The 14,752-nt window shown below is 39.4% G+C and overlaps 1 protein-coding gene across 9 annotated transcripts in view; it reads right to left on the reverse strand.

The window, feature by feature from the left end:
• PLD5 (phospholipase D family member 5) overlaps positions 1-14,752 on the reverse strand; it is a 240,039-nt gene that overhangs the window by 65,011 nt on the left and 160,276 nt on the right. For 8 of the 9 annotated variants that reach the window (XR_016021545.1, XR_016021548.1, XR_016021549.1 and 5 more), the window contains one exon: positions 6,609-6,720. Coding sequence is in view for 1 of the 9 variants with exons in the window: in XM_019746839.3 (XP_019602398.3) it covers positions 6,609-6,720 (112 nt within the window). In the remaining 8 variants the exon portion in view is untranslated. The remainder of the gene's footprint in view (positions 1-6,608; positions 6,721-14,752) is intronic. The other variant, XR_016021552.1, reaches the window with a different exon arrangement.

The raw sequence follows: 14,752 nt of genomic DNA on the forward strand, positions 1-14,752 counted from the left end.
GCAGCAGTGGGACCCCATTCCCCATGAGTTGTTTCTTGGCTGAGGCCATGGCCATCTAATGGCACAAATGCCACCGTGCCGCCCAGCACCTCTGGTCTTGCAGCTTATCACGTTGTTATAGTTATAATAAAGGCACTTATTGAACTATTGTTGTCTTTGGTTCTATGTAGTTATGTGGCTATTATCCAGTTATTTTGTATTTATTAGTTATTTTACATTTGGTTATAGCTATTTTGCATGTACCCTGTCCTCAGGAGGAACCATAATTTATGAGTTTCCTTAATAATTCTGCAAAACCATGTACCTCACTCAAACCCTTTTCCAAGGAGAGTTGAAAAATAGTCAGCAAATAACCATGAGCAGGGTAGACAAACAGTAATACCTACTTTTTTGTTGAGAAGGAAATCACCTAATTCCTCTGCCTAAGTTTGTATTAATTACCCTTAGGAACAAAGGAAGAGCCTGGCACACCTCAGCAAACCACACATCCTCTTCTAAGTCTCAGTCCCTAGCCCATTGCCCAGATGGGCAATTGACTACATGAAAAAGGACATCCAAAATAAAGTTCTTATCTCTGATTTCCATAGGAGCTTATTAAAGAAACAGAAATGCAAACCAAAGTAGTTTAAATTATGTCTTCCCTTCAAAAGACATGTTTACTACTTCCTATCAGAAGAAAGGTAGTATGTATTTTTTTACGAAAATTAGCATTTCTATAGCATTCATATTTCCAAAATGCGTGTAACATCATTTACTGATTAGCATAACATTTGAGAACCATCATAAGCTTTAAATATAGGGAAATCCGTTTTTAGTAAATTCCTCTTAGTAAAGGGAGTGTTATCCCCTCGTCACCCTCAGGTCTTAATTATGTGACACAAAACTGCTCAGCTCTTCTAAATCTGATTCTAAATTTAGCAACTTGCCACATTGCCTAGTTCCTTCCACGGAAATATAGAATGCTCAATGTTATAAAAATCAATCTCAGTCTGAAATCTGGAAAATCTGAAAGCTGCTCTATGTGATGCCTCACACACCCACAGCTTGGGCTGTTTATTCAACAAACACTAGTTTATTGCCTACACATGCCAGTCTCTATCTTGCCCTCACTGAGATTAAAGCCTAGCAGTAGAAACATGCATTACAGTCTGGTGACTGCCATGACAGAGGGAAGCCCTGGGGGCTCGTGGGAGGGGGCATGACTCAGATTGGAGGGATGTGGGGAAGCCTCCCAAGAAATCTCAATGAGGGTTGTGGAGTACTTTATCTGAGCTGCCATCTGAGTTCCAGATTATCCTTATTATTATTATTTTTAAACCAAGTCTGTCTCATTTCTCCAAAGAGGACATACAGATGGCCAATAGACTTAAGAAAAGATGCTCAACGTCACTAATCATCAGGGAAATGCAAATTAAAACCACAATGACAGATTTCCTGTTAAGATGGCAGAGTAGGTTAACACTGTGCTTGCCTCCTCTTACAACCACATCAAAATTACAACTAAACTACAGAACAACCATCATTGAGAATCTCCTGAAGTCTAGCTGTATAGAAGTCCTACAACTAAGGACATACAGAAACCATGAGGAGACTGGTAGAAGGAGCAGGGACGTGGAATGGGCTGGTCCCCATCCCCACATGTGGTGGTTAAAAATCAGGAGGGATAGCTTTGTTGCAGAGGTCCCCGCTGAGGAGCAAGGGGTCTCAGCCCAACACCAGGCTCCTAAGCACAGGGTTCCAGTGCCAGGGAGAGAAGTCCCCATAACGTCTGGCTGTGAAAACCAGTGGAGATTGTGGCTGAGGGAGATGGAGGACAGCTGGAATCCCAGCACTGCTCTTAAAGGGCCTGTGCAAGGACTTACTTACTTGCTCTGAGCTCCAGCACTAGGGCAGCAGCTTACAAGGCACCAGGGATATATGGGGAGGAACTGAATTGTCTGGCTTCAGAGAGAGGGCTGGAAGGCCAGCTTTCTTTCAGACAGAAGTGCTGGCAGAATCCATATTCCTTTGTTGAGTCCCCTCCACCCCCCACATAGTGTGCAGATGCAGGCAGCTGCCATATCTGAGTCTCCATCAACCTGGCTAACACCATTCATCCACCCTGCCCTGGTGATTCCCGGAGATCTTGTCCAATCCAACTTGGGGACCCACCCAAGCTAAATTCAGTGGCTTTTCCATACAAACAGCCTGTCTTGGCTCATGCTTCAGACATCCCTAAAATCTGTCAAAGGTTCACAAACCCCAAACATGCAGCATCTGGCCTCAGCATGGCCCAAACTTCTTGCTGAGAAGCCCAAAGCACCACACTAGCAGCAACTGGATTTGGATGGCAACTTAGCATCTCTGAGGCACATCTAAGTCTAGTGTGGGTGGAAGACATCTATGGATAACTTTGTGACTCATGCCTGGTGGCTCTGGGCAGGGCACAGGAGGCAGCTGAATTTGGCCTGTAGCAGGACACATCCCAGTGGGCTCTGAGGCCGGAACACCTGGTGGCCAGCTTCAGATCCAGCCAGAGCACCACCACCAGGCTGCCTCCACAGACAACACACCCAAAGGGCAGACTGGGCAGGCACCAGAGCCCTGCTAAACTGAATCCTGCTCTGTAGGGTCAACCCTGGCACAACAGTTCCTCCATTGTAGTCACAGCCAGTCTTCAGCCAGAGGATCAATCACACCAACTGATGTGCAAACAGCAACCAAGGTTCAACTACAACAGGAGGGCACAAACAATACACACAAGGGAAACACCTGTAGCATGCAGCTCAGGTGACCAGGGAGGTTGTGCCACTGGTCCCCACATGACACCTACTACATAAGGCCACTCTACTAAGACCTGGAGACATAGCAGCCCTACCTAATACATAGAAACAAACACAGGGAGGAAGCCAAAATTGGTAGACAAAGAAAAAGGTCTCAGATTAAAGAACAGAACAAAGCTCCAGAAAAAGAACCAAACAAAATGGGGACAAGCAATCTACCAGACTTCAAAACAGTGGTTACAAGGGTGCTCAATGATCTCAGGGAAAACTTCAACAAAGAGACAGGAAACATAAAAACGGAGATAGAAAATATAAAAAAGAACCAGTCAGAAATGAGGAATACATTAACTGAAATAAAGAATACATTAGAAAAAAGCAACAGTAGATTAGATGAAGCAGAGGACTGAATCAACAAATTAGAAGATAAACACACAATCAAAAGAGCAAAAAGAAAAAAAAAAAAAAAAAAAACCCAAAATGAGGATTGTTTTAGGGGCTCTGGGACAATTTTTTTTTTTTTTTTTAATCATGATGGAAAACTTCCCTAACCTGGCAAAGGAAATAGACATTCAAGCCCAGGAAGCACAGAGAGTCCTAAATAACATGAAACCAAAACTGGTCCACACCAAGACACAGCATAATTAAAATGTCAAAGGTTAAAGACAAAGAGAGAATTCTAAAAGTAGCAAGAGAAAAGCAGTTAGTTAGTTACCTATGTGGGAGCTCCCATAAGACTGTCAGTTGGTTTCTCAACAGAAACTTTGCAGGCCAGAAGCGATTGGCACAAAATATTCAAAGTGATGAAAAGCAAGGACCTACAACCAAGATTATTCTCCCCAACAAAGCTATCATTTAGAATCAAAGGACAGATAAAGAGTTTCCTGGACAAGAAAAAGCTAAAGGAGTTCTTCACTACCAAACCAGTATTACATGGAATGTTAGAAGGACTTCCTAAAGATGAAAAAAATAAAAAAATATGAATAATAAAATGGCAATAAGTAAATAGTTATAAACAATTACTTTAAATATAAATGGATTAAATGCTCCAATCAAAAGATAGGGTGGCTGAATAGATAAGAAAACAAAACTCTTACATATGCTGCCTATAAGAGACTCACTTCAGATCAAAAGACACACACAGACTGAAAGTAAAGGGGTGGAAAAAGATTATTTCATGAAAAGGGAAACAAACAAACAAACAAACAAAAAAGGGGGTACCAATACTTATGCCAGATAAAATAGACTTTAAAACAAAGACTTTACAACAAGAGACAAAGAAGTCCCCATTAATCTCACCTTTGGGTTTTTATCCAAAGAAACCCAAAACACTAATTTGAAGGGATATATCCATTGCAGCATTATTTACAATAACCAAGATATGGAGGCATTCTGTGTGTCCATCAATGGATAAATGGATAAAGAAGAGACAGTACATGTATGGACAATTAAGTTTGCAAATCATCCTAGAAAAAGTGCTACATACCTCATTGCTGAATATCACTGTGGTCACCTTCGAAGTACTCCCCTTGGGAAGCCATACACCAATGCCAGCACCTAGTTTACCCTTCAAAACAATTTTGGAACTCTTTTTCTGGAATTGCCATTAGAGCTGTCACATTACCCTTGATGTTCTGAATGTCATCAAAATGTCTTCCTTCCAATATTTCCTTTATCTTTGGGTAAAGAAAGAAGTCATCAGGGGGCAGATCAGGTGAGTAGGGAGGGTGTTCCAATACAGTTATTTGTTTACTGGCTAAAAACTCCTTCACAGACAGTGCTGTGTGAGCTGGTGTACTGTTGTGATAAAAGAGCAATGGATTGTTGGTGAAAAGTTCAGGTCGTTTAACTTTTTCACACAGCCTTTTCAGCACTTCCAAACAGCAAACTTGTTAAGTGTCCAGTTGGTACAAATTTGTAATGAGTAATCCCTTTGATATCAAAAAAAGGTTAGCAACATTGTTGCAACAAGTTCACAAAGTTAATTGCCAGACCTCATATATTGTACTGTCTCTCTCTCTCTCTCTCTCTCTCTCTCTCTCTCTCTCTATATATATATATATATATATATATATATATATATATATATATATATATATATATAAAAGTCAGACAGGCCTACCATTGGTACCTAGGAAATAGCTATAAGAAATTAAGGTCCTGATTATTGCTCCACTATTGTAAAGGAAAATCACTTATTTTGATTATAACTCTATTATACATTGACAGAGCCTAGGTTGTAATATAGACACAGACCTGTGAAATGCAAATACTTCCTTCTTAATGAGAAGCAGTGACTATAATGAAGCCTTAATTCACAGCTTACAGTAGAAATGTAAAGAAGCCTTCATCCATAAATTCATTAATAGTTATTTCCTATCCAATGTAGCCAAAATATTCAGCAGCTCCTAAGAACTCTCTAGTCTTAACTTTTGGTTGAGTTTACAAGATTTAGAATGGGGATGGCGAGGAACAAATCTGTGGCTGCACAGCCAAGAAGTTACAGAACTCTCAGGCTCCCACGCTCTCTTCCTAACTCATCTGCTTTCTGTTCTTCTTGGATAATCAAATAGAAAGGACATGCAAGTAGACTCCACAAGAAAACGTATCTGCAAATACAGGTACCCAGATTTAGCCCAAAGTAATCTGTTCCTAGAAATGTGTTCCATAACAAAGTTTCAGATAGTGGGGACACAATTTTGTATTTTTTTTTTTTTTTTAAGATTTTTATTGGGGAAGGGGAACAGGACTTTATTGGGAAACAGTGTGTACTTCCAGGAGTTTTTTCCAAGTCAAGTTGTTGTCCCAATTTTGTATTTTTTAAACAGGAAAAGTCACAATCCTCTGTAATCCATGTGGATTGTATCTGTCTATCCACTGAAGTAGGTGTTTTCTAGGTTTCCAAAAATATTATGCTGTGCTCAGGTAGCATAGTGAAGCTTTTCAGAGCTAGCATTCTCTCCTAAGTTTTTTTATGCATAGAAAAAATAATATGCATGGTGGTAGGTACATGTGCCCATACTAATATGAGAATGTAGGGAAGATGACAAGCAAAATGCCCAGTATGTTTAAACAGCACCAAGGTGAGATGTAATGCCGTAAGATGAAACACTGACACTCCCTGAGACCAGTGCCTTGCCCTCCCTGGGGGACACCCAGTAGCTGGAACATTTTTTCCCTGGCTCACATGTACTGATTCCTTCCAGAGGCTGATAGTTTAGATAGTAAATAGAGGGTAAACATTTTTGTAAATCAACAAAAATATTTGCAAGTGAGAGTTCAGTTAGCCAAGATGATAGCAAGATGAAGAAAGTTATTTTAGAATTCCTCTCAGTCTTCACTGGTTTGTGAGACAAATTACAAAGTGGCTCATAAATGATGCTCTTTTCTGGAATTATCTTGAAAGTCATGAATCAAGCAGCGTTCCCTAGACTCCCACATCTGACTATAGCCTTTTAAAGTCTATGGAGCAGGAGGAGGGTTTCCCTTTGATGAGCAAGAGAAAAACAGTAATCCAATGTTTGCTCTGATGGGAAGTGGCTCTTTTCTCTAATTACACTCATTGAAGTGTTCAGAGGGGGAAAGATTCTTTTTTCTAGTTAATTATCATTTAATGGCCAGTAGATTATTTTGCATATACGAATATGCAACAACACTATTAAGAAAAAATCCCAGTAGTATTGGTTAATTAGTTCTTTCATCTAAAAAGCTTTAATCAGGCTATTTTTCAAAAAAGAAATAAGTATACTAAGTGAAATGTGTTGATTATAAAGAAATTATGTATTAAATGAAATTAAAGTATCTTAACAGAATACCAGTGGTAGAGTAGCATATCAACCTTGGCCTTACCCTTTAATTTCAAGGCTTCTAATACCTTTGAATCAGCTGTTACATCACTCACTAGCTTGATTTCAATATTTTGCGAAGTCAGTTGGAGCAACTTTTCGAAAAGACGTTGACCCTAGAAAAAAATATTCAGAGACAAAGAAAGTCAGAAAACCTAAATGTATGCTATTTTAAATAGGCATACATAAACTTATTAAAAATTAAAACCATTCATTCAAATTTTAAAAGGAAAGCAATTGGTATTCATGGAAAATTCCATCAAAGTGGCTTATGTAAATAGAGTGGTAGCATGAGCACAGATTACATTATGTTTTTCTGAGTATTGTATTGTGCAATTCAACAATTACTGCAATGATAATTTCAATGCTACAGTGCAAATTTACCATTGTTTTACTTTTTTATGAACTCTGAAGTTATCTACACATGAAGAGGCAGCAGAGAACATTAAACAGTTATATTTGGGTCCAGAGAGACCTGGATTCCTGCTGGTTTTCCAGTTTATAAACTGTGTTTCTTAATCTTACTGATCTCTAGGTTTTTCTCACTAATGTAGATATTAGTATTTACTTTAAAAGGCTTTGTGAGGATTAAAAGGGTCAGTAGTATGTAAGAATCCTTTAATAGCTCTTATGGGGGGAATCATGGCTACTTATCAGTGATTTGCCTGAATTTACCTTCTTGTTTAAAACTTGTCTTATTGAATTCATTTATGCTCTGACTAGCATGTATAATTGTTAGCACAGCCTAAAAATAACTGAAATTAAGAAAAAACACAAAATGAAAGATTTTTTAAGAAAGATTTTCACAAGCATATAATTTTTACAGTAAATTTTAGTCTCAGGGACTCTGGATAGTGACAAATCCATAGACATTACATGATCTCAGTGGATTGCAACATTATCCTGTTTATTTTCCCGTGTGTGTTTTCCTGGACTTCCTCTTCTTATCACAAAAGAGAATTTGTTTTCTTATATTGATTGTTCAGTATTTTGTTATTCAGCCACAAACTCAAATGCCTTCAGGGGCCAGACAGGCAAACAGGCTTTGGTCTTAACAGCCCCCACGTGACAGACTTTTATCTCCCTTCGATAAAAATGGACTGTGTACAGAGAAAGTTTTTGGAGACTGAGAAGAGAATGGAGGACATGTGGACGTAGAGCTGTGATTCCTGCAATTCCCCTTAGAAAGGAGAGGCGCCCAAGAGGAAAACCCTGAAGCTTTGACGTGTTAAGGGGGAAGGAGGTGGGTCACCTGTGCTAAGGTGAGAGCAGCGGGGAGTGTCCGGCAAAACCCAGCCTTGCTCCAGGGCGGAGCGGGCCCAGCACAGCCGAAGCTCCGGAATCCGTGGGCGGTGGAGGAAGACCAGGGTTTGCACGCATGTCATGGTCAAGTGCAGAGGCTTCCTTTTCCTTTAGGTACGGTAAGAAAGGGGAGCTCAGTAAAGTACTGGGCACCCAGAACCTGGAAGCAGCCTCGCCACAAACTGGGTGTTCCCCTGTGCTGACATTGTAAACAGCCTCTTTCAAAAGGAAGGGTAGGGGAGAGGGAGGCAGAGAGAAAGACACAGAGGAAAGAAGGGTGGGGGGCGGTGGCGGATTTGCTGAAGGGTGGGGGAAAAACTGCTGATTTGCTGACTTCAGGGTCTGTGTAGATTTCAAACTTACAGTGGAGAGCTGAGGTCTTGGGCAGTGAGAGGCTCCGCTAGCCTGGGAAGGAAGGTCGATGCCTGTGGCTTTGGGGTTGTCCTGCAGACAGTTATCTATTGCCAACACCCTCTTTGTCAGCCACGGCACTGCTCTGAGTTGGGCATGTACTCTTGTCACACAGCCTTAAAGGCTTGGCGATGTCTGCATGGCTCAGACTCTAGAGCCCAGACCTGTGGTCATCACAGAGTCACATAAATTGTTTGTGTTTGTCTCTTTCACACAGAGAAAGGGCTTCTTTGCTGTGTGTGCTTTGTGAGACCCCATGGTGAGTGGGCCAGTATTTTCAAACAGATGAATTTCTTTTTTCTCTTAGTTAATAATATATTTACCACACACGAAACGTAAGAGATCTTCTAACCTGTCTGTATTTCTGGCTCTGTGCCTTAAACTGAGTCCCACTGTGGTATTTCTGTGAGATTTAAAATGAAGAAGACCAGAATTCTCAAACATGAATGAAAATAGAAACTCCAAAATCTCCAGCTCAGTAGACTGTCATTTAAAAAGCGTATTTTTACTTGTGGCATGTCCTAATTACTTACACCAAGGATTCTTAAAATTTTTAATTATAGTGCTCACTGTAATGAACTTGGGCTGGAGGTGGAATTTCTATTGAATTTCCCCTTTTTCGTATCTTACCTCTCTGTCCACACAGTTTTGCTAAGATATTCAAAATGTAATAACTTCCAAAGGTCTGAAACACCTACTTTATGCAGAGATCTGCAGTAAGGCTCAAGGCTTTCTGAGTTAAATTGACTCATCATATTTTCATAAAGGAGTAACAAAAGCCCCTTAGCTTTTAGACATCAGCAGTATAAAAACTTGCCTTTTCTAGTGAAAAATATTAGCCAACATTTCCAACTTAAATAAATCATCTTGAAGATAGTCAGTGGCTCAGGCATGTTGACCTACTTTAAGCCAATTTTTTCTGATGTCTGCAAAAACTTTATGAGAGTCGGGTCCTGGAGAGGGGGCTGTACCCCAAGGTCAGAGATCTAGCTCAGCCCTTCTGTAACTTTGAAGAGGCTGCTTAAAGCAGGAAGCTCTTCCAATCCCAAGAGAGCTAAGGTTAGAAAATACCACTTGTTTCTGTTGTTCCAACACAACTGGTTGAGAGGATAAAATCCTGAAATATGTCGTGAAGGGGAAAAACAAAAATACCAAAGAGAAATCAAAGAAAGTCAAGCTTCATGGATTGATTCTGGGGGTTACATAGACTATGGTGGTGGTTTTCAAACTAGTTTAGCAGTTTAACTCTTTGTTCAAATGAAAAGTTAAGCTAAACATCTCTTCAATCCCTCTCTGCTCTCCTGTACAGAATCCCCAGGGTTCCACCGAGCACAACTTGAAAATATCCAAATTTGATCCCTTCATCATACTGATATAGATAGAGAACCATCAGGATACTGACTTTGAGAATGTCAGAGCTGGAAGATACCTTTGTGATCAAGCGTCTACCAATCTCATTTTATGAATAAAGATACCGAGGCCTAAGAAAATCAAGTGATGTAAGGATGGTCACACAGTGTAGTTTCCGCTATGTGACCATTTTGTTGTGTTAAAGTTGGGAAACGAAGGGGTATTCTGGGAAGAAAGTTGCCTCCAAGTCTCTCCCTCTCTTCCACTCCCAGCTCTGGTGTCTTCAATTCTGCTGAACTAAGCATTTCTGGGGCTGGAAGGCACTTGAGTGGCTTCAGAGTCAGGTTCTGGGGAGGCCATGTACCTGCAGAGCCATTTTTAGCCCCACATGACTGTCCAGTGCTGCATATTCTCCACGAGGCTGGGCAGGAGCCGAGACAGCCACCCTAGGCCTGGGGCTGAGAGAGGAAATACAGAGGGGGGAGGTGTTCTCCAGTTGCCCCAGTGGGGAACTAGTTAACCATCTAATACTGCCCCTCCCTCACCTGAAAGGAAGAAGCCATCAATAATTTGATAAAGTCAAACATCAACACATTAAAGGGGAGCCAAGAAGAGAAAAGATCCTTGAACCCGACTGACACCTGATGATATGGGCTACTTGAGAAGACAGAACTGGAGAGAAAACACAGTATAAGTACTCAAGGACAGTCAAGTATGGCTGGGACTAACATTCTACGATTTTGGAACGAAATTAAAGCAATAATTAAAAAACAGCATGGCCACTGTTGAGGCACAAATTAGTGGCCTAAAGACCAAATGAAAGAAATATCTCAAAGTGTGCACACGCACAAAAACATAAGGGTGATAAGAGCTTAAAGTGAGAGATAAATCAAAGAGCAATAGCATATGGTTAACAGGTATATTAGAAGAGAAGAAGAGACAAAATGATTAAGTTTGCAAATCACAAAAGAAAAATTGTTCCTGAGGAACAATCTTGAGGAAAGACCTACCTCTACACATTGAAAAGATAATTGAAGATGGAGGCAAAAGTAACGTGGAAAGATACATCTTGGCACATTGTGCACAATTATCCAACACCAAGGAGAAACAGGAATTCTTACAAACTTCTTGCCAAAAACAAAACAAAAAAGTTACCCATCAGGGAAAATGGATTGGACTGGCATGGAGCTAACCACCGGTGACACTAAGCTAGTACATCGTGGCCACAGATTGTGGAAGAAAGAAGACTAAAACCCAGAGTATTTAACACAGCCCAGGATTTTACCTGCCTAGATGAAATAAATACGTGCTGACATATACAATTTAGAGACTATATTACCTACATAACCCATGCAAGGAGTATATTTAAGGAAGGATTCTAATCAAACAGTAAATAACATCAAACACCATCAGGGAGGGTTAAGGGGAGAAGACACAAGAGATGAGCAATACGATACGGAGATGTGTTTGATGTACTTGCTGAATAAAGATTCTGGAAATAGGAGAGACACATTCCAGGGGCAGGTCAACTGGAATCTGTCATGTGCATTCCCATTGAGGGTGCTATTACCCTAATGGGGCTGAGAATTGGTTCTTGTGTGTGTATTCCTCTTTTCATGACTAAAACACAGACATACATAGAGTAAATATGTAATACTATCTGTAGTATACTTTCATGGTGGGGCAAGAGTGGGAAAACCTTTTTCTAAAAAGGCTCCTTAGTAAGGTGAAAATGAAAAGATGATTGAGAAACCCTTATCTACAACTATAGGATAAAGGATCTCAGTAAAAATTAGCATAAGAGTTGGGGAGGGAGTTGAAATGTACTACAAGAGAAAAAGTCAGCCATTATCACACTAGCTAACTATATAAAGGAAAAATTAAGAGAAATGTAATTAAAACACTACCACAATATAATATTTCTAAATCTGTCTCTCAAAATTGGGCTGATCTAATAGAAAATAAATGAGGATATATGAAAATTAAATAATACTACCTATAAACTTGATTATGTGTGAATATATATGTATATATGTATATAATTTATACATATATATATCCTCATTCTATATATTAAACCCCTCAAAACAGTTTTTAGTTGTTTGCGAAACATTTATAAAAATCCTGTAACTTCCATTAAGAAAAACTGAACAAAAGTTAAAATAAGGTATTCCGCAGGCTTCATTCTCTGCTCATAATCTAACAAAATGAAAAACAGACCATTAACATATAAGGCATAAAACAAATCTTATCTACTTGAAAATTGAAAAACTTACTCTTAGATTATCCTTACATCAAAGGACAAGAGAGAAGCGATGTTTTGTATTCTCTAGAAAGCTATGACTAGGTGAGTACTCCACAGCAAAACCATGAAATGAAGCAATATCTTGTGTCAGAGAGAAATTTATAACTGTAAAATGTTTCCAGTGTTATAAAAAAGAATATACCACAAAGTCACAGTAGTCACATTAATGTGGTAGAGGCATAGGAATGGAGAAATGGAAAAAGAACTTAATAGAGAATCCGGAAATGGCACACACGTAACTTTTATCAATAACAAAGGTACTACTTTAATTCAGCCTAAAAAAGAGGAAGTGGTTTAATCTCACACAAGTGGAAGGACCCCAAGATTAAACCACACAGAAAAATATATTCTCAGGCAGAATAATAACATACCAATATTTTCAAGAAAATCTAGGCACCTACATGTACCATTTTAGAGTTGAGGGAAACCTTGTTCAACCTGTAGGATGCTAAATGATGACCCCCAAAGATTTGGGTCCTAATCTGAAGCAGGTAAATGTTACCTTACTTGGAAATAGGATCTTTGCAGATGTGAGTAAATTAAAGATCTTGAGATGAGATTGTCCTGGATTATCAAGTGGGTCCTGAATGCAGTCACAGTATCCTTATATGAAAGAGGACGAAGGGGATTGGATACATCCAGGGGAGGAGGTGATGTGAAGATGGAATAGAGAGATTTGAAGCTGCTGGCCTTGAAGATTGGAGTGACACAGCGCCCAGAAACTGGCAGGGGCAAGTCATGGATCGTCCCCTAGAGGAGGGATCCTCCCCTCCACTGAGGGAGCGCTGCCTTGCTGTCACCTGGGTGTCAGTCCAGTGAAACTGACTTAAGACTTCTGCCCTCTAGAACTGGGAGAGAATAAATTTCTGTTTTTTAAGCTACAGTCTGCATTTAATTTGTTACAGTGACCACAGGAAACGAATACACAAGCTAGATATGTAGAAATAATAAAAGACAATACAGACACACTGGAGGTGCCAAAAACATGTATACAAGTGGACACTTTGGTCAACGTTGCTCAAGCAGTAGTTTGTGATAATCAGAAGTATCAGGACACTGATGATAACCCCACTTTGAGCACCTCTTGTAATTGCAGAAGTCAAACGTGACTTGTATTCATCCTCTTATTGGTATATATTGAGTATGACAATTTTAATACAGCTTTCCTCTCTTAAAATGTATATACTTTTTTTGGCACCCTCTATAGATTTATAAAAGTTAAAAACAAACAAACAAACAAACTAAAAATATATATATAGCAAAAGACACCACAAGTTAATGAAAAATAGTAAAAATGTGGGATAAATGCTATGCAAATGAGAAATGAAGGGTTAACAGCTGGACTCTATAAAAATATACTAAAAATTAATAAGAAAAGGCCAATAGCTCAAGCAAATGAGGGCTAAGTATGAGAGTTGGCATGCCTAAGAAAAGGGAGCCAATGTGGCTAAGACACATAAGGAGATGTTTTATGTAGTCAAGGGAAGCATGAAGCAAAGCGATAAAGAGATCTCTTTTGTACTCAAAGAGACTGGAAAAACATTCATGAGTGGCAACATTTACTTTTGTCAGCAATTTGGGAAAAAGTACTTAGACATATTGCTTCCTTCCACTCAGGAATCTACACCTAGAAACCTATCCCAAAGAAATATAAGCACACAAAATGTGTGTGTGCGTGTGTGTGTGCGCGCGTGTATGCACATGTGTGTGTATTTATGATTCAATGAACATGGAAAAATGCAGGCTATATCTCAGGTATACTATTATCTTACTTATGTATACTTATGTATATACATACATGTAAAGTTTCAGTCAAAATAAAAAAGGACACATGACTTATTAAACATAGTGCACATTTGATGATACAGTCACAAGGAAACAAGATTAGGATTTATTTTAAGCCATAGTGCCTTTTTGAAGCAATACACTTGCCTTGATTTTTGTTTTCTAATTTGTGTCTTAAGCGACAAGACCACATATACATGGGTCCTCTCTTGGCTCAGTTTGCTAGTTTATTTAACCAACTAGTTCAATTACCTGTAACACTAATCTTTTACTTACTTATATTTACTAAAATTTTCAGTTTGTAGATATATAAAGTTTGCCAGGGACATAAACATCAATATATTATTTCCTTGTATATTTGTCAATGTCAACTTTTATTCACACAGGACAGTGTCTTTTAAGCAAATTCATTCAATATATTTGTTTTTCAATCAAATTCATTCAACACACTTACTGGATGCCTACTGTGTGTTGGACATAAATGATAAATTAGCAAATACAGCCCAAAGGGTCAGATGCCAGGATGAAGGAATTATAGGTTTAGGGGAAGACGTAGCAGGGGCATTGATAACTCAGCCTAAGGCAGTCAGGGAAAGCTCCCCAAAGGAAGGAAAGAAAGAAAAAATGTTCCAGGTGGAGGAGACCTGCGACAGACAGGTAAGTAAGCTCTTGTAAGCCAGGATGAAGAATTTGAACCTCGTCCAGAAAGCAATGTGGACCTCCAGAGGATTTTACATACGGAAGGACGCAATAAAATGTTTGTTCTGAAAAAACAAACAAGCCCAAAAAACCAAACCAAGCCAAAACAAAACCCTGACTACAAATAGGATAGAGAATAGTACAGGGCAAGACTGGAGGCTGAAAGAGCAATGAGAAGGTTGGTGGGCAGTTTGGTGAGAGAGACATGACCCGAGAGTAGTGTCCATGGCAACCCAAACAATGGAAGAATCCCAGGTATTTATGAGCTAGCTCAGTGATGAATTTGATTGGCAGGC

Source organism: Rhinolophus sinicus, chromosome 6 (assembly GCF_057876585.1).
Source record: "Rhinolophus sinicus isolate RSI-liver-muscle chromosome 6, RSI-T2T, whole genome shotgun sequence".
Lineage (NCBI taxonomy): Eukaryota > Metazoa > Chordata > Mammalia > Chiroptera > Rhinolophidae > Rhinolophus > Rhinolophus sinicus.